We start from the raw sequence: 21,339 nt of genomic DNA, 5'->3' as shown, positions 1-21,339 counted from the left end.
AAATCCGTTTTGAAAGAATGAGTCCATTATTCTGTCCGTACGCATAGATATCAAGCAAAAAATCATGCAAATGGATTCGAGAGCAGTCAAAATGGATATTTTAGTTGAAATATCCATTTTGACTATATGCGAAATGCGAATGGATATGCGAAATTTTTCGCTATTACACTGCTTCCTTTACTTAATAAAAGGAAATAAAAAGAATATAAATATCTAAATAAAAATAATGACATAGATAATAAAAAAGCATAAAAAATATATGCATACATTTCACATCATTTCATAGCAGCAGTATTATAAAATAAATTGATCATTATGATTATTAGTCATTATCAATACCATTCATAAATGATTATCAATATCATTCATAAATCATTATCAATATCAGGCCACCCAGCAGCCGAGCGGTAAAATCGCTGAACACTGGTAGTTCGGTCCGAGGTTCAAATCCCGCGAACGGGCTGGCTGCATGGGCGTTTTCGTTGTTTAACGTGTATAGGAGCCAGTTCCTCTTAGAAAGTCCTCCACGAAAGCATCCCTCCCCTTAGGCAGATAGCCCTAGTGTGCTTTATACACACCATACACCATTATCAATATCATTTATTTTAGTTGCCTGCATGTACAATATAGGCATACATCATGACGCATATTTTTAATTAGAGGACTATCACGCTTATTATATATGTTATGTTATCCAGCATCAAGATATAAACAAAAAACGCTTGAAAAGCCAACATAAAAGAGTACTCAAGAACAAATGTGAATGTGCAGACGAGCTATGAAATAGTTCACATGAAAAATAAAGGAGAAAAACTTAATCATACAAAGTGCATAGAATTAAGCTGTGCAACAGGCGGATGGAGAACGTTCTGGAACGAATTCTTACCGGCTTGGCTCATAATGTTCTCGAAGACAAGCCAAAAGCTATACAAGCCCTGCCTGTACGCGGAGTAACAGTCTAGTATCGAGATGGGCGTCTAGAGTATCGCGAGGTAGTGCATCGAAAGTTTGCATTGTTGAGGCTATCGAGTGTATCGTCAAGTGCATCGCGAGTTGTAGGCGCGGAGAGTCTCGAGAGTACGTTAAGTTCCGAGAACGACCAAACTGAGTCGGGAGCTGTACTCTAGTGCTTTGCCCTGAAGCTGTCTTCACCGTTATAGCCTGATAGACTGAAGGCTGTCTTGCTTATTGTTTCAGCGTATTTTGTTGCAGTTTTCCGACGACTGTAAACGCGTTCTTGTAGCTATCTTGAGTAATACTGGCTAATAAATTATGTTTTCATTCTTCATCAAGTGTTGTAGTTAATCACTCTAAATTTACGAACCCGTAGAACGCAACAATATTATGCCCAGTCTCCTTCCTACTGGTAGTACTGAGGCAGATAGCTCTCGAGGGCTTTGCCATAATCAAATAAATTAAACGAAACCAAACAACTGGTAGTACTGAAGTAAATAAATACATCATATAATTGATTGCATATTGCAGTCTAAATCAGTTTTTATTCATTGGATCGACGCTGCGTAGACACAAGTGTGTATTATCGACACAGTGTAGAATCGACACCGGCACAGGATCGATACTGTCATAGATTGATATAATAAAAAAAGAAATTTTCATAATGATATCATAATGAGCAAGAGGATCGATATCCATCGGTCCAAGACATAAAGGCATGACAAATATGCGATCAACACTGCGTAAGGTTGACATCTTCATATAATCGACTTTATGATATCGACAAGAACGCAGGACAGACCCTGCATAGAATCGACGACAACATAAGATCGCAAGAACTCGGGGTTAGGATCGAACTGAAATTATTAACACAGCATATTTAAGATTTGTAATTAGAAAGTGTGCATTATCTAAATAGGAAGAGGTTAATTCATCGTTTTTCATTTTATTAGCATAAGATCGACACCAGTATATAATCGACACAATATAGAGTTGAGCTGCTGTGCCGTTCATGTACAGCATAGAGGCTGTCGATCGTATAGATAGAGATTGTGTGTCTCATTCCCAAACATTTTTACAAAATTTTAATCTATATCAATTAACATTTTAACCTTAACAATTTAAAAAACATCAATTAACAGTTTAGCATTTTTAATCTGTATCAATAATTTCCAAGAGCTGTGCTTTGGAATAAAATTATTATAAAGTACACACAACTGAAAAGAAAATGAAAATTTACGTACTTAATTTATTTCATAATTTACGCTGAAATGTCATAGTATTATTTTCATGTTAATATTTTTAATTCGCGACTTTATTTGGAGTCACTATTAATTGTTATAACTTAAAATCTATACAAGCGTAGTTCCGCATGAACGTGGTGGTGACATCTGTTGGCGAAATGACGAAGTAAAAGCTCATTCCGGATGGAAAGAGCGGAAAATTTCCAAATAGCTACGAAATGGAAACAGATTCTTTAATTCTTAATAAACATTTCCAGAGTTATTTTCTACGATTTTTCAGTTTAATTTAAATGTCGTTTATTAAATAACCGTTTATTTAAATATTGCCTTGTTTTTTAGTAGAGCTTTTTGTCTACTTCAATCTATTTATGTATCGTTAACAAATCCCAGAATTTTAACTTATGTTTAGTTTGTAGTGAGTGGCAACTAAGTAAGTGTTGATTGAAATTTCTTTTGAAAACGAAATAATTTTAATATTACCTCTCATTGAAGTAATACTGATTTCTTTTCTTGAATGCATGTTAAATAATATTCGTTCATCAGTGACCCAATCGGAGAAAAAATATATGCATTTGACCAGATGAAATTTTTAGAGCATGCTTCTTTAAAATGATAATTTATGATAAGAAAAGAAATACAACAGAATTTATCTACTCAAAATTTGGATTAAAAAGAACTAAAATGAGAAGCTAGAATCAGAAGAAGAATAATTTAAAAGTAACTTGAATTAACTTAAATTAAAATAACCATAGAGAAGTAAAATCAACAAACTAAAAGTTATTAAATAGATGGTTGCAGAGTATAATTATTAACCACATCAGGAATCTAATCTCCTGCCTTTATTAGGGTTTTCTGGAAAAAAAACTAGTTTCTTTTGATGTATAATGCAATTTAGCGATAAAATCCCCTCTCAAAAAAAAAAAAAAAAAGAAAAGAAAAAGAAAACCTTGAAGCTTCTATATTTTAACGCTTGCCCAAAAGGTTAAGATTAGTCAGGTTCTTTTACGCTCTCATTCTTGCAGTTTACCAGTCTGCTGTTGCACTCCTGCTAACATTTTTTTTTTTTTTTTTTTTTTTTTTTTTTGTCTTTTTAGCTTTATTATCAAGAAGCTTCTTCCCACTTAATAACACTAGTTCTTATTCTTCACACTTAAACCATATACAATTGAACAGCAAAATCAGAAAAATTTTGACAGCAGCATAGCAGCATACTTTTAGAATTCCCGTTGCCGTGTTAAGTGTTTGCATAATAGCATTTTTCTATTTTTTCTGTCTTTTCCTAGTTCATGATATCAATATTCAGTTTTCTTAATAAGATGGCTAGCAAACAATTTTTTTGGCATTCTTATTATTGAAATTTTAAGTGTTATCTTTATGTAATTGTATCACGTTCTTCGCAATTACTCCACTTAAGTTTTAATTCAACAGTAAAATCACGAAATATTTAAAAGCAGCATATCTTTAGAATTTCGGGTATACAGTCTTGCGTGCTGGAGATAAAAATGCTTTATTTCGTACAGTGTTGAAATTGCTCGCTTTCAGATCGTTGAATTTATTAATCAATCGTTAAATTTGTTACATGAATATTATCTTTAATAATATTCATTTAAGTTTTATAAAAATCTGAAATAAGTAATAACATATATAACGTCACTCTATGCAAAGACCGAATTTTTTAGGAGGAGGGATGTTTTTGTGGATGACTTGTGGATGACTTTAAGATAAACTGGATCGTATACACGTTACATATGGGGGAAACCACGAAAACACCCATGCAACCAGCCCGTTCGCCTGGATTCGAAACTCGGACCTAACTACCATTGTTCAGCGACCAGACTCGAATGAAAAGTGAAACGATGCTTTTATAGGGACTCGAAGAAAAATCCCATGTTCAGACTAACAGCATTTATGGGCTAAAACCAAAAAATGGATAAAACCCTAAAAATATAGCAGCTAACGATTTCAGTTATCAGGAAAGGAATGCGGAACAAACAACCATTGTTCAGTGATATTTTTATCCGGTCAGGTCCATTAGTTAACTAAACAAATAAAATCACTGCATATTGGTGATTCGTGTGTGTGTGTGATTATGGCAAAGCCTCGAGGGCTATCTGCCTAAGGGGAGGGATGCCTTCGTGGAGGACTTTCTAAGGGAAACTGGCTCGTATACACGTTACACATGGGGGAAAAAGCACGAAAACGCCCATGCGGCCAGCCCGTTCGAGGGATTCGAACCTCGGACCGAACTACCAGCATTGGTAATTCGAATCGAGTTCAGATGCCGACGAAAGGGCGAATTGTTTTGGGCTATCATAGTACGGAGTAAATGGCCTTCGTCATTTATAATGATGCCATGTATGTAAATGTAAACGGCTTTTGCCATGTGGTGTTAATTGCCTTTGCCACCTGTATCTTAAGTATGTGCCAATCTTCATTATAATCAGATTATTAGTATATATTATATAGTTTCCTCCATAATCAGATTATTAGGTTATTTAGAGCATGGCAAAGCGATTGTTATAACGATGATTATCTGCCTAACAGGAGAAATATCTTCATGGAGGATGTTCTTAAAGAGAAACTGGTTCGTATCCACGTTACACATGAGGAAAACAGTAAAAACTCCTGCAGAGTCCCGGTCACCAGTGTCTAACCCTCGTTCTAACTACTACTAGTATTCAGTAGTTTCACCGCTCGGCGGCTGGTAGAGATGACTAGCACGAAGATAATATTAATGTGAATTTGATTCAACTGAAATTGCTAGAATAAAAAAAAGTATATTCTAAAAAATTGCAGAAGTTTATGAATTTAATTTATTTTGAAATTCCTTGGAAAGTTTAAAGTAATGCCCTCAAAACCTTAAAGTATAATACTAAGCTCAAAATCTTAAAGTATAAAGCAGCTCACCAGCGGCCGAGCGGTAAAGGCACTAAGCACTGGTAGTGGAGTTCGAATCTTGAAGAACGGGCTGGCTGTATACGAGTTTTCGTGTTTTTTCTTATGTCTAACGTTAGGCCCCATTTAAAAAAATTACAATTAAAATTAGAGTTTCTACGCAAAGACAAGCAATTTGTCCAGCTGGCAAAAAGACAGATTTTTCGATGCGCAAAACTGAAAGTTTCCGTTTGGTCCCACTCGGCAAAAAGACAGTGAAGGTGCAGAAACTGACTTAATTCACTACTCTACTAAAAGTTTCAAATGTAAACAAATGGCGACTTCGTTAAACTTAGCAGCACTTAAAACAACTTTTAAACTGTTGATATTTGTACAATTACTGCATGCACTTTAACTAAAGGCATAACCTTAACCGGAACATAAGAAAAAAATAATTCAATCATTTTTAAAGGAAAAAATGCAAAATTTATTAAAGTGTAAGAATAAAACAAACTGAGCTCGCGGAGCCGGGTAACAGAATGGATATATACACTTTTGGTGCGGTCGATTGCAGCTAATAAGCAGGAGGGGCACAACTACATGTATATGAGTCCCATATACAAATTCAAAATTCTGAGGCTACTCGTTTTTGATTTATGCGAGATGCACACATACGTGTTTACGCACAGACGTTACGAAATAAAAATCTCTTCTGAATCCATTTTAAATCCATTTTTCAATCCGTTTTGGAAAAATGAGTCCTTTATCCTGTATTACGTAGAGAAGTCACCCAAAAACATCGTCCAAATGGATTTCAGAGCGGTCAAAATGGGTATTTGTAAAAAAATTCACCCGAATTTTTTTACGATTACAACGGCCTTTACTTCGTTCAATGAAGTAAAAAAGAGACATCAGTTCATTCATAATACCACAGGAACAACTGGCGCAACTTTGGCGAGATCTCCATAAACTTTAATGGTTCGATGTTAGCCAACTTTTACGTTGACGGGATAATAAGTAAATACAGAAAACAGTTTGAGAAACGCTGCTTTACATAATTCGCAAGAAAATGTAAAGAAAGAAATCGACAAATAAAGTTATTAAAATTTTTATTGATTAACAAAATCATAATCGGGACTTTACTGTAAACCAAATTTAAATCCCAATTAATTCTATTCTTTTTTATTACAGTTTTTCTGAAAAGTTACTTATCCTGAAACTGAAACTTAAAATTATTTCTATATCTTTCATTCGTCCAGTCGCATACGCATACACACAGAGAGATCTAACTTATAAGATATTTTCTCTCTCCTTTCGGCACGCCTTCGTGTGTAATTGGAAGCACAGTCGACGTGTTTTCGAGAGATCCAGCCTCGAGTCCCGGTGAGGGCATTTTTCACCTCTCCTGCTTCAAAAAATACTACATACAGTTTTATTGTCAAAAAGTTAATCTGCTCAATTTTATGAGCAAATGCCTTGAATGAAACTTCGTAAATTTATCTACTCTGAAGAAAAAGATTAAAAAAATTTGCAATTCTATGGTTACCGCTACTGAAAGATGAGTAGAATTTCAGTTAGCACATTAAATCAAAATTCTGCTTGTTTTTTTAAATTCTCGTGACATATTTCTCAAGAGTGACATTAACCTGAAAAAGAATTAGAAAACTAAGTTTGCCAAATCCGTTTTCGATGAGTTCGTGCTATTTCTCCGTTAAATAAGAATGTAATTGGATTGATACAACATAGTCTAAATAATTATTCAGGTGTTTTAGATCTGTGTCTAACTTCGTAGGAGTTACAAGATTCGTTACATGCAGACGCATGGCGTTTATGTAGAAATTTCATTATATTAGGGGAAATTTAAAAAAAGAATTTCATGTCAAATTTAAGGAATGGTATGACTTTAAGGGCAGTTTGCAAGGCAACTTGGCCAGAGGTTTGGTGGAAACTGTACTGTAAAATGGTTCGAAGAGTTACTTCCAAGGTTTTAACAAGTTTTAACTGCAACAAATATTGTGAGATTTTATACTAGCAATTGATAATTTTAATCAAAATATTAAAATAAAAAACTAAAGTATAAAGTTTTATTTTTATTCCATCTTTATGCATTTTTAACAGCTTAATTTAATTTTGTTTATTTTTTGTGATAATTCAATAAGAAACAATATGCAGTTTTTCATGTATAAAAATTAATATTCATAAATATTACTTTTGCAATTAATATGCAATTTCTATCAGGACAGATCGTAGATTGTTACTTGAAAGAAAGCTAGTGCAACTCCAAAATATATATATATATATATAAGTTCTAAAGAAAGGCCTTTTAAAAAATTTAAATAAAGTAGTAAATGCAGTATAACATTAATGAAAAATGACAGCTAAAGGCAGCTTGACCCAATATAAATTGCGTACTTAAAATTTTAACGAGATTCGGTCATGATAAACTATAATGGAAAACGAGTAGGATAATTGGTGCTTCGAAACAGACGTACAGTGGTTCAAAATAAAACCCGCATACATATATTTTTACACTTTATAAGGTATTTCTCCCACCTTCTTAACATGCTTTCGTGGTGTAATGGCCAGCACGCTCGGCGCGTATTCGAAAGGTCCGTAGTTCGAGTCCCGGCAAGGGCATTGCTTATTTTTTATGTCTCCTGCTTCAAAATAAACCTAATGTCTCTACAGTGGCGCCCGAACTCAAAGAGGTGATGAAGGATGATTCTTCACTACCAGAATTTGGCGATTGGGTCCCCTAATTCCCAGTCGTCCTTTAAAGGGACTATGACTTTTATGCTAAGAAGGTGGTGTCATCTCTAAAACTTTATGAAAGGATTTCTAATAAAAGGGAAAGAATTTAAACGGAAGTTTAAATTATCTTTGTTTACCATTTTAAAGCATTTATAAATGAAAAAAAAAAAAAATATGATGTGTGTACAACATGACTCCCTTGTATACGGCCTACTAAAATGTACACATTGTTTGCTGCACTTCATTTAAATTTACTTCTTCGAATTATTACAGCTTAATTATTGCCAAATTGAAAATGACATCAAAAATTCCAAATTCTGAAATTAAATATCCCGGTCAGCTTTTGTCGCACAGTGGTCAAACATCTTGTATTTTTATTTTTTCATAACGAATATAAAGGTTTCTAAAATAAAAGTATAAGTACAGAGGGACCGCATTAAAATTTAGATTTCGTTATTTGTCCGAAATTAATTTTATTAAATTTAACGTTACCAGAACATAAATAGTCTCGTTATTTAAAACACTTCTGTAATAGGAAGTATATGACTACGACCAACGATTGCAAAAATAAAGGATATTTAAGGATTGAGGCCGGAATAAAATAAAGCCAGATAATGGTGTGGGTATATATATATATATATACACAACACGTATGGTGCTGCCGGTTGCAATAAAAAAGGAGGTGCGCAACTAGATGTTTTAGCAGTCCCATATACAAGCGGCTCGACTCCCATTCTATGACTCGAGGTACATACGTATGTACCTACGTACAGATGTAAGGAAAAAATCCATTTTGCAATCCGTTTTGGAAAAAAGAATCCCTTATTTTGTCCGTATGTACAGACGTCACGGGGAAACAAAAAAAAGTCAAAATGGAATCGAGAATTCTAAAATTGGATATTCACGTTTAAATATGGTACCCGAAGACTTTCACGATTACAATACTTCCTTTACTTTGTACAAGGAAGTAAAAACAGCAAAGCAAAATCTTTTAGCATTAAGTTTGAAAGAATAAAATTCCTACAAGTAATGAAAAGTAATTTCAAAATAAAACTTCAGACTTTATTATTACTGAATTTAATTTTAATTATTTAAATCAAATTAGTATTCGGTTACCAAATCTTGATTTCCAATATTATCTTTATTGTTTGTTCGGCATTGAATGAACTCCTTTTTTTTTTTTTTTTTTTTCAATAATTAAAAGAAATTTTGACCATTTCTTTCAATGCTTTTTGAATTGAATATGGCATGAATTTTTAATTTTTCATCCAAAAGTGCCCGTAAATTATTATTACTTTCATTTATGTCTGGCGATTGAGGGGCAGTCTGCAGACAATCTAGCATTTAAAGCTTTCTGCTTTGGATCGTCGTTTGATAAAAGTGAAAACAATTGTCTACGCCAAATTTTAAGCCTTCTCTTTTGGATTTTCTTTCAAAATTTATAAATATTAATTTTGATCCATTATCGCATCAGGTTAAAGGTTTAGCGGCTGAAACTGATCCTCATACCAGTATCGTTCCACCATATATTAAAGAATAGTTTTTAAATCTTATGCTTAATACTTTTCTTTGAGCCTTCTCCAAATACAAGTTCAATTATCCGAATAAAAGATATTAAATTTTCATTCTTCCTTAAATAAAACTCTCCTCCCCAAACAGAAAGTCTTTATTTTTATTAAGCTTCTAAAATTTCAATCTTTTCGTACAATTAATTTTGTTTACGGTGAATCACCTCCTACCTCCTCGTTCTTCGAAATTACTTTTATCTTACAATAAATATTTTGCTTCTAGATCAGCTTTTTGTCCATAATTCTTTTCTTCTTCCACAGCCATTTTAAAAGCACTGTATTTTGGACTTTATTTCTTGTATGATCCCACAATCTTCTTAATCTGTCAAGTCTTTTCTTTTCTTGATTTTAACTCTTAGTGCTCCGCACACTTTTGTACCATTGCCTGCCAGCAACTCCAGCACATTTTCGCAGCGGAACGAGTGAAACAGAGTCTTATTTTAAGTGAGAAGAATTACATGTGCTTGTGAATGTTTTTAATTTTATTTATTCTATGCATACATATGCACTTTCTTCTTGCAAATGAAAGATAAGTTTTAAATTTTGTAATTCACCATGGTGTGATATCTTTGGAAACAATCTCCCATGTGCATCCTGGCTTTACTTGGGCAAGCGTCACATCGAAGTCTTCCTGCGAATCTTCATCTTCACTTTCAATAATTCTCATTCGTCGTTTCTTTGGTAGTATGATTTCGGAACCACTACTTGAAGTGTCAGAATTATAATCAACATTGTCAATCAAACACGTCTTCCCAACCACTCAAAACTCAACTTCAACCACTCAACTTCTAAATTCTCATCATAATAATTATTTTCTCCATGTTGCATGAGAAAGGTTAAAAAATGGTTTAATTATACAGTACAGAGACTGAGCCCGTTTTAACTACAGATAACAATTGCCAACAGCGATGATACCGTAGCATCTTAAGCGTAATCATGCTAAAAACACTTATGGCTCCGCGTTTTATATAGCACTTTAGCAATTTCACACAGAGAGAATAAAAACACTTTTTTTAGCCCAAAAGAGCGTTAGCCCAGAAGTCTCGAAACGACATTTCGCGTCGGTTTACTATAAATGGTGTATCACTTTTTAAATTGTTGCCACCAATTATTATCGTCCTTTATTTAATTTAAAAAAATAATTTGCAGGGATGTGTGTATGTTTCTTGTATTGTGAAAAAATGACGGTACCTAGAGCCAACCGATTTTGAATAACCTAATCCTACACACGAACATGGGTACCTGGAAGCTAAAATTTTTATTTTTTAATTTGTTCTATTATCTATTTCATATTTTGTAAAACTTAAACGAATTTTTCGATTAACAAACTCAACAATTTCAAAACGAGCAATGGAAACAACATACAGAAAAACATTTTTATCTCCCTCTTGCGAGACTGTCTATCGCAAATTGTAAAGATATACTGTTTTTAAATATTTTGTGATATTGCTGTTTAATTGAATTTTATGTAGTTTGAGTGCGAAAAACATGATATTTAACAAATAACGGTAAAACACAAAACGTCCGTTTCAGAGTAATATAAAATATAAAGCTTTCAGATTTTTTTAAATTTATTTTTATTAACCTTTTTTTAAAAAAAAAAAATCTGCTGTTTTTTTTTTTTTTTTTTTTTTTCCTCTCTCTCCCAGGTTTCTGTTATTTATTCCAGTGGATTGCTTTCTTTCTTTTGACCAATGCTTAATCCACGATAAGGAAACCGCCAAGGTTGGGACATAATACTTATTTATGTGAAATGAAAATTAAAAAGAAATAGTTTATAAACAATCAAACCCTGAAGGCAAACAATCAAAACCCACAGAAGTTAGCAGCTTATCCCTTCTGTGAATTAATTTCACACAGTGCCGCAAAGTGGTATGGCGACTTTCTATAGAAGCCATGACCTATTCCAGAGTTGTATGCGCCAAGGTTCGGCAGTTTTTCATCTTTTTACGCAACTCTGCACAACCTTCCATAGAGAGTTAAGGAAAAAAAGGAACAGTTCCATAAGAAGACGTCACAAGATAGGTTGTACGACTTTTGAGCGTTGTTCTTAGTTTAAGCTTCGGTGATCAGAATGGCGCACACCTTCAACTTCCTGTTCCTTATTTCTGCACTCTTCTCCATTGTTTGGGCCAGAGAGATACAGTTCGAAAATTGCGGTAAGTTTTTTAAAAACATTTTTTCATACTTTATTAATATTGAGGAAGATTTGCAATTCACTATAGTGTTAAAATACGTATGCAAGTCTTAATGTTTTCGCACCTCGAAATTTTAATGATACAGTTTGGATAGTTTATCGTTGATACAATTTAAACAGCAGATTTCGTTTGTCTTTGGTAGTTAATTTTTGAATCAGGAATGTTAACATGTTTATGGAGAGATTAAATTTCTTCCCATTATTACTTATTTAATTAGTGGAAATTCCAGATTTGTCAATGATTTCCTCTCTAAAATTGGGAAGCGATTTTTCTTTTTACGTTACTGTTCCAATTTTCATTAATTCGTTCGCTGACTGAACTTTCATCACTCGAATTTTCTGTAGTTTTTTTTTTTTTTTTTTTTTTTTTTTTTTTTTTTTGGGGGGGGGGGGGATCGATTTTGTACAAAACTGACCAAAAACATTAAAAGATCTGAGGAAATTATTATAAATTGAAATGCAAAAAGATTTGATCATAGCTGTTCCTGTCAGTTGCAATAGAGTATGCACCGTTTTATTGAAGACATTTTATTTTCACATTCAATGATGTTTACCTGAGTAAATATATAGCTTTGAACTGTTTTCAAGACCTATTACAAGCTTTGAAATTTAGAATTCCATTAAATAGTATTAGTATAGCATTAAAATTAACCAAACTGGTAAGTAAGTTTGGGAAGATCGGTAGATTTATTCGGAAGATGATTCACTATCTTTGTATTTTTTCGATATTTTTTTTAAATCGCGTATAAATCTCCGCAAATTTACTGAATGCATGAACATTTTCATGGTAAATGTGTATAAGCCAGTTTCTCTCGGAAATTTCTCTGCAAAGATACTGCTCCCCTTCGACAGATAGTTCTAATGTGCTTTACGATAGTGAAATTCGTTTTCCGTGCACTAATTTCCTTTTATCTAAAAAATTTAACAAAGTGGAAAACCTACATTATTGTTTTCTAAAGGAAACACTGTCTAATTTCTAACTGTAATACGTATATAAGTAAGTTTCTAAAGGTCTATACGGACATTTTATTTAGGAATTAAAATAAAGCATGTCATAAAATCATGATTATGCCGCAGCTTGTAATTTCGATAAACTACATAGATGTATGTCCCTTTTTCAAAACTTTGGGAAACAAATTTTTCTATCATGTTTTCTTAATCCCTTCCCGAGCGCCTTTCGAATTAATTTTTCAATTAAACTCTCACTACGTTTTACGAGTCGCGACAAACCTTGAGTAACATATTTTTGCCGTTAAATCCAAATCTAAGTGAAAGTTACTCTGACATAAAAATAATGCGTCGAATAACGATTATTAGAGATGCTGTGGCAACGGGAATGAATAGAATATTAAATTTAAATTACCGCTGATTCCTGATGCCTAAACATCCTTTAATAAAGGAAATTACATGACTTGGAAATAAAGAAGTTCATATAAAAGCCCCTTGATTAAATGATTTTTGTGACGTTATCGCGTCATGCGCCAAGCCTATTTTATCTTCCTTTCCCCTTAAGACTGCAGGCCCACCAGTGGCCAAGCTGACACTGGTAGTTTGGTTTAGGTTAGAATCTCTGCGAACGGGCTGGCTGCATGGGCAATTTCGTGGTTTTTCCATGTGAAACGTGTATACGAGTCGGTTTCCCTTTGGAAGGCCTCCACTAAAGCCTCCCTTCCCTTAGGCAGATAGCCCTTAAGTGTTTTGTCATAATTAAGTAAACCAAACCCTTTAGTCTGAGATATTTGATTTTTCTAATATTCTGGTAGTCTGAGATCTGTGTAGAATGTGGCAAACGAATGCAATATTTTAAACTGTACATCTTCACTCAGCAGTGGCTTAAAGTATAATGTCGATCACCGATGACCGACACGGTAATTGCATGTGTTTTATTAACGTGTTAATATCAGTACGAGTCATTTATAAAAAGTCCTTGTAGAAAGACTTCAGATCTTTCCTGTTACAAGACAACACACGCCAGACAGTTTTCTACAAAAAGATATGCGCGATAATGCTGCTTAATTGCCCTCGTTAAATAAATGCTTTCCTTATGGCTTAGAATAATATCTATTTCCAGATTTGTTTATTGAAATAAATTAGCTAAAAGATATCTCTAAGTATATAAAAATTCTTCTACAATTAAAATGAGCTTTGCGTTTTCTGCAAGAAGTATAAAGTTGGCTCTTTTGCCATTTCAGAAAAAAATGTTTGTATTCTATTACGGAAAAGACATTAATTTTTCCTAAAAGTCTGTATTCTCAAGTTCTTTGCTTTTATAATGTAATAATGTCCCTACAAAAACTAAATTATATTATGATTGCAAGTTCAGGAACTGGCCAGATTATTGACCATGAGGTTAAAGACGAGAAATCACGTGCAAATGAAAACTCGCCAGAATCATTGAATCATTTTCCAAGATACTTGAATCATTTTCCAAGAATATGAATCCAATATTGAATCATTTTCCAAGATATTCTTTGTCATTTGGCAAGTACCCTAAAGTGGCAGAATTAAATCTAGCATGAAAGAAGGAAGTTTTAGTTTTAAATTTACGCTTAAATTTCTCTGAAAAAAAGTAACTTCTGATTGATTGGCGTCATGCTAAAAAAGACTATCATGGTTAACTGAAAAATCAGTGTTAGATCGATGGCGGTTAAAAAAGATAGTAAAGGGAAACAAAGCACAGTATAATTAACAAAAGAAATCTTAACAATATACCTACCTTTTCTAGCAGTTAACCGAAATATAAGTAGCTACTTGAAATATATTTAAGTCAATTGAATCATATTCAAAACAAAGAATAGTGTACAAAAAAGTGGAAGAATAAACGTCATTAGAAAATAAAAACACTATACTTGCATGCTATTGCAACCACCTTAGCAGAAACCGCCAAAGCTTTAGAATATACCCAAACTCTAGTAACCGCACGCATAACTATTCAGGCAACTACGGGGATGAGAAGTATTCAGTTTTCAACGTCGCCAATTTTGTATGCGTTCTTTTTGTTGTATTCTTAGTTCCAATGGCTTTTACAGAAAAACCATGTTCATTTTTTGTCTTAAACTCTATTTTAAAATTTTTGCTTTTAGAATTTTCCTATAATAGAAGAAAGAAGTGAAATTTCTGCAAAAATACATTTTGTCGCAAAATCGCTAAGCGAACACGCTTGAAATTCTTTCTCGGAGCGATCGCTAAGAAATTTCCACCATCACAAAAACTCTTTTCTAACTAAATTTATTTTTTAGAATAAATATATTATTAAAACACAGATGTATGTATGTAATATAAAATTGTTCTTTTTTCCGTAAAATTCGCCAAACTGTGCCAAGTGTTTACGATAATACTTAAGTATAGGAAAAAACTTTAGTTATAAATGGCATTTGAGAGTAATAGTTATAAGAGAACTTGAATAATGCCATGGAGAAGTCAAGTAGAAAATATAAATTAGAATTTTATACTTTTAGCAGGGTTTGGGTTTTACGTATTATCGCAACTACTTTTGTAGAAATCGCCGAAGTTTCAGTACGGGCCAAACTCGGGCAACAATCTATGACAGTTCGTAGCTAAGACGTCGCCATTTTGGGGAAGGGGGGGCATTCCAAGTTCCAAAGGTAAAGGGATTTGACTGCAGTAGAAATGGCCGTAAAATTTTTGAAAGATATTTTGCTGCAAAGTCTCTAAAAGAGCAAAGTTTCAAATGTCTTGCGGAAGCAATCGCCACAAAATTTCCACCAAAGCAATCTCTTTTCGGGTAGGTTTATTGATTGTTTTTTTAGATAAATACGTCGTTCAAACTTAAAATATATATGTAAGAAATAATTTTTCTGTATTGTTCTTTCTCCCATAAATTTCACCGAACTGTGCCCAAGGTACTTGCTCTAATTTGTAAGTACCGATAATTTCCTGTGGTAGATATTTGTTATATCTACTGTTAACCCATGCTTTTTTTTTTTAGTTTAGCTTCACGCTGATGGTTTCAAATACTAATTTTTTTCTCGTTCCCCGACGAACACTTTTTTAAGCATCGTCCCATTAACCCCACCCCGTATAATTAGTGTTGTGGTAATCAAGCATTTCATGATAGAGATCAGTGGCCGAGCAATAAAGTCGTTGAATACAAAACAGTACAGTTCGGTTCAAATTCAAGCGAAACGAGTGCCTGCATAGGCGTTTTCATTTTTTGCACAACATGGATAGGAGCGAATTTCCCTTAAGTCCTCGAAGAAGAGAGCTTTCGAGTGCTTTGCCATAATCAACCAAGCCCAGCTTTTCGTAAAGCTATTTTTACTTGCTGCCTGAAGAGTTTTTCAAAATGCATGGGTTTGACCAATTTTGACGCTTCAAAGAAGCTTTAGACTAACTAGGCACTGAAGTTGCTTATGTACAGTACTTCGGTTGATAAATGTTACTTAACTTGTAAGAAATGCAACTTATATTCAATAAACTTCTTAAATATTTGCGGTTATAAGACAACATGCGCCAAATAATTTTCTATGGGAAAATGCATGTGCCAACACAGTGGAGATAAAAAGTACTATCTCGTGCAGTTTCTGAATTCTAAGTCATGAACTTTAGTTACTCGAAAGTATGGATCGAAAAATTGATTGTTTCGTCAAAGGTTGAAAAGCAAATAACGAGAATATTGCAGATAAAAATACTACTGTCTGCCTCACCATATTCCTCCCCCCCCCCGCCAAAAAAAATTCTAACTAAATGTCTCAAATATTTAAAATCTTAAGTTAAATTCTTGACATTCTTAAAATTAGCAAGTTATTCTTGGTGCTAAATATACCAATATAATATACGTTTAACTAATTTAACGTTTTGTTCGATTCTGACTAAAAAATTTAAATAATGCATTGAATCAAAACCGTGGATCATTTGAGTTGCTTTCATTTTAACACAGAATTTTGCAATTTTAGAATTGTTTATTGGAATCTACCGTAGCGACAATGACAGAATGAATGAAAACTCATTTCCAGACGAACTTAGGCTTGACTTTGAAACTGGGTTGATCCGGTGCATGTGCACTCAACCACGTCCCACATGTACGAATGAACCGGGTTTTTGTTGACATTATTCCTCGATAGTGTAAAACAGCGAGGAAACTGTAGAAGTTCTTCAAACAGCTCCAGTCAACCAGCCCGGTTTGCTTCTTAAATTAAGGCAGGCCTCTGAAATTAATACAACATGACCTCATTAAAACAAAAGTTCCGCATTATCAGGTAGAAACTTGTGTGTGATACTTTATTTTCTAATAATCCGGAAAGGCTTTCCCATTGTACTTAACAGAGCGCACAAAAAATCGCGTTAAGATTTCTCTACGGAGGGTTAAACGCAACTGAGTCAGAGCTTTGGGATGTTATACTCACTTGTCTGACCTATGTCAGTCCAAGCTCACGAAATTCCTCGTGGCACGGAACGCAAGTGTACGCCTGTAGTTGGCAACACCTTGAGCAGCATACGGGTGACAGTGCAATTTAGCTCAGTTCCGCCCCCAATTTTGATGGAGAACATCTTGTGGGGGATCCGAGGATCTGCCACTCCCTTCCCCCCACCAACTTCTCGAGAGAACGTTCGGCTCGCCGCAAATTTATAGTGCCCTCATGCCGCGCGGACACTATACATTTACAAGCATCCATGCCTTCTCCGGGATTCGAACCCAGGCTTTTCGGCACGACAGTGAGCGACTCTACCCACTATACCGGTTGGGAGTCATAACAAATTTTTATGTTTGGTAGAAAAATTTTTAATTTTCCTGATGCAGTCGACCCCCGCTGTAACAAATGAAACTTTCGTTCCGAAAAATTGCCTCGTTGTGAAGAAGCAACCATTCTCCTACAGGAGGAGGCGAAAGTCACTTTACCATTTAAAATGAAATGGCATTTTCACTTTTAATTATTACTCCAAAACAGTGTTAGCACGAATGGGCTATTTATCTCGAAACATTTGGTGGCCTATCACTTTAAATACCTGAATCGCTTTTCAAATTGTTCCCACGAACTATTATCGCCTTGTATCACTTTTAAACAAATTAAATAATCTTCTTGAATGTATGTTTCTTGCACTGTGCGAAACAACGGTACCTAGGGCCATCAAGCTTTGAATAACATAGTCCTCCACGCCAATGTGAAAACCTGGAAGTCTGATTTTTATATTTCCTATTTTGTAGCACTTTAAGGAATTTTTAACAAATTCAACGATCTGAGAGCAAGCAGTTGCAACTATGTACGGATTAAAATATCTCCAGCGCGCAATACTGTATATCGGAATTTCTAAAAATGTGCAGTTTTCAAACACTTTTAGGCGACTGTTAAGACCGGATTACTTTCAAATTGATTTTTAATAGTTTTGATTTTAACAGTACAATATACACATTAATGTTATTTTACACTGGTATAACGAATTTCGATAGGTATTATTTGATATCATTTCTGCCTGCTTCACCTCTAATGGGCACTTCAGGTCAAGCATGTTACCCTGATCGTTGCACCAGCAACCTTTTTTTGGGTTCTTTATCTTTTCAAACTTATTAATAAACAGATTTAATACTGGTGCTCCAACTTGCAATGGTTTGGATATGTTAGTAAAAAATTAGCAAAAAGGGTTAGTTAGTTTAGAGATATTTACTTATACACATGAATACAGACTTGCTGCCATTGCATTTCGTCAGGTGCCTAGACCTAGTTATCTGCTATGAGTTTTTCTCTTAGAATAGGTATCAAAATTGGCGATACCAAATTATATGATATGGATATCTTCGACTGAAACTCTTTTGTTTTCCTTTCTATTCCACCAGAACTTCTGCAATTTTAACAAGAAAAAATTACTAATCTTTAAAATATTCCACGTTTAGGATGTTAGAATCTACATTTCTTATGTGAAAGGAAACATCTTTATATTCTTTCTAATTGATGTTCAAACGCACTTTTTTGCGTTTGAACATAAATTTCTTCTGAAAATTTTTCTGCGTTCTTAAAAATTTTAAGAAATTTCTATATGATTATACAATGTTTTTCAGGTATAATCTGCCATTAAAAATCCAAGAGGTTTCAAAGCAATAAAGACATCTTTTATTGATTTCCAGCTGGATTGATTAAAATACTTTTTGTCATTAGAAAAATGTTACCAGGTCATCACAGAAGTAATTCTGTGACTTAATTTAAGTAATTAATTTGAAGTAATTATGTGACGTAAAGTAATGCAAATTGAAGTAATTGTGTTTAAATTTACAAGAGAACTAGGATAATGGCACTGCAATCAAACTCGCATGTTCAGATTATCTGCACTTTGGAAATTTGTTTTTGAGACTTTATCCGATGCGAGCGGATGAACCCTGAACATTAACAGTTCAACTTGGCTACATATTTTGTGGTGTTCCCCATGTGTACCGTAAGTACGAGCCGGTTTTCATAGAAAACCCTCTCCACAAACAGACTAAATGGTTAAGATAACTGAATAATGGTAGTGAAAGTGGTTGGAATCCAGATGAAGAGGCTTGAAAATTCATGTTGCTAAGCACTTTGCCCACCCAGCTGGTCGATCCAGGTGAACAGGCTGGAATCCAAGAGAACTTGAAAATTCATGTTGCTGAGCACTTGTCGCAAATTGTCGCAGATTTGTTTCCTGGATGTCTGGCTCGCTACTAATTTAGTGTGTAAAACTGCTGAAGGCGTAGTTTGACTCGGATACAAATATTGCCATAGACTGGTGCGCACGAGCGATTTCAGTTTTCTCCATGTGTTAAGTCAGCAGTTCCAGACCTTTTCTCCCTCGTACTCCTTGATAAGAGTTTGTTATGTGGAGTACCCCTAAACCCCCTTCCTCACCGGGTTGGAATATTCCCGCAATATGTCTTATTACTGTGTTTTAATGTTGTTAAATTAACAGGCTACAGTTTATAAGTTCAGAAAAATACGACAGAAGACTATTATTGCGTTATTTTTAATAAATGCTGCGCAAAATTAGAAATGAAAATAGAATTTATAAATTTATTGACTACTGACGAGATCTAGGCCCTATACTGAAATCCTTAAGAATTCTTAAAATAGTGTTTGTACTACAGTAAAATATTAAACTTATAACTATTTTAAAATGAATTAATAACTTCGTACATCCCAATATAAAACAAAAATTAACATTCGATCTTGAAAGGTTCAATGTATTGTTATTCTCATCAGCATTATAGAAGAAAATGGACTATTTTTATTTTTAATTACTTTCAATTCAGGTATCATCAGACATATGCCCTTGTTTCTCTAACACTTGTATTGTTCGAGAAAAGAGTACATTTAATTTTTAGAAGATATTCCTCTCCAAGCATGCATTCAGCAGCATCATATTTTCAACATTTATAATTTTTATCACTTTTAGCGATATGAATTATTCTATAAGACTTTTCAATTGAATTTTCCTCCGAGTTGACTGATAATAGGTAAAGTTTTATATTAAGACCTTTAGAGATACGCTTTAAAAAGTTAATTTTTGTTCATAATTCAGATGTTCCGTTTCTAAATGATGCAACTGCAAGGAACGTTTCATATTTTCACTTAATAAAATTTTCTTACACATTACTGTAAAAAGGTGGGGACTGTCCTAGTCTCTTGTGAATAAAACTGCATACCACATATGTATTAAAGCATTATCTTTTCTTCTCAGTAAGACCATTTTTTGGAATTTTGCTATTACTCGGGTATCTTTTAACGAGAGTGGTAGCTTCATCCCGGCCCTCATCTAGTTCTTTGGAAATGCTTGGTACAAACACCAAATGCCAACTGTTAGGCCTGCGTGAAAATGTATAACTACTTAACCTTAATCCATTTTTATTTAACATTTCTAAAAAACAAAAATTAACGCAAAACTAAGCTGTACACTCTATTCCGAGTGTAACATAACTTTAAAGAAGGCAACTATATAATTCATTTAATGCACTCAGTATTGGGATATTTTTGGCTCCCAATCATTTTATGACTAGCTGTGACAAAGCGGGAAAGGGATTGGCGGTATAATGATGAGTAATTTTCACTATAATACGTGTTTCGTCTGGCCAGGTGACCGCACTACACGGCCAGTGCCCCCTCAGAACAGTTTCGGGGGTTCAACTCCCTTTCCAACACCTTGGAGATACGGAAACTAATCGCCATACGGCGACGCTGGTCGTCAAAATGGTACCTGCCAGTCGCTCGGGCTACCCGTTGCAGTGGGACATTGCCCGGCGAACCCGGAGCGCTACCCTCGGGCTACTTGAGCCTCACTGCTACAGGACACGCCGGACCGGGAACCGGCCAATAAGTGATTTTTCCGGGGCCTCCAGAACCACCAGGTTCATAAATTTTATACCCCGTGGCCAAGATCCTAGCCAGTAGCTTTGCTGAGTTTTTCTACGTCGACCCCCGGGGGGTTATAATGATGTGAGGGGGAGCTAGTTGCAACTAATTACATTGCTTTTATGCACATTTTGGTCAGTGACGGTCGCACTGGAATTCTTCGCGTCAAATTTACTTCTTATTCAATGGAACATTTTTAAGTTTCTAAACATTTTTTAATCGGTATTTGTTAATACTTTATGTTCCGCCATTACTGTCCCCCCCCCTTTTTTTTTTTTTTTTTTTTCTTTGTACCACTAATTTAGATATCGCGTATGCCACAAGTTTGGAACATCTCTTATATGAACAACAGCCAGATTTCCTTAGAAAGTTTTGTGCAAGGGTATCCTAGCATGCTTTGCCATAATATAGTAAACTCAAATCTTGTCTAT

The 21,339-nt window shown here is 34.3% G+C and overlaps 1 protein-coding gene across 1 annotated transcript in view; it reads left to right on the top strand.

Annotated features, from left to right (window-relative positions):
- Positions 1–11,387: 11,387 nt before the first annotated feature.
- LOC118197816 (NPC intracellular cholesterol transporter 2-like) overlaps positions 11,388–21,339 on the top strand; it is a 34,094-nt gene continuing 24,142 nt past the window's right edge. Inside the window, exon 1 of the mRNA XM_035369352.2 lies at positions 11,388–11,550. Within this exon, the coding sequence (XP_035225243.1) occupies positions 11,466–11,550 (85 nt within the window). The 5' untranslated portion in view covers positions 11,388–11,465. The remainder of the gene's footprint in view (positions 11,551–21,339) is intronic.

The sequence above is a fragment of the Stegodyphus dumicola genome, chromosome 3, assembly GCF_044657685.1.
Source record: "Stegodyphus dumicola isolate Sdum_Otavi_A_Nest chromosome 3, ASM4465768v1".
NCBI classification, from domain to species: Eukaryota; Metazoa; Arthropoda; class Arachnida; order Araneae; family Eresidae; genus Stegodyphus; species Stegodyphus dumicola.
This window is presented reverse-complemented; position numbering and strand designations above follow the sequence as displayed.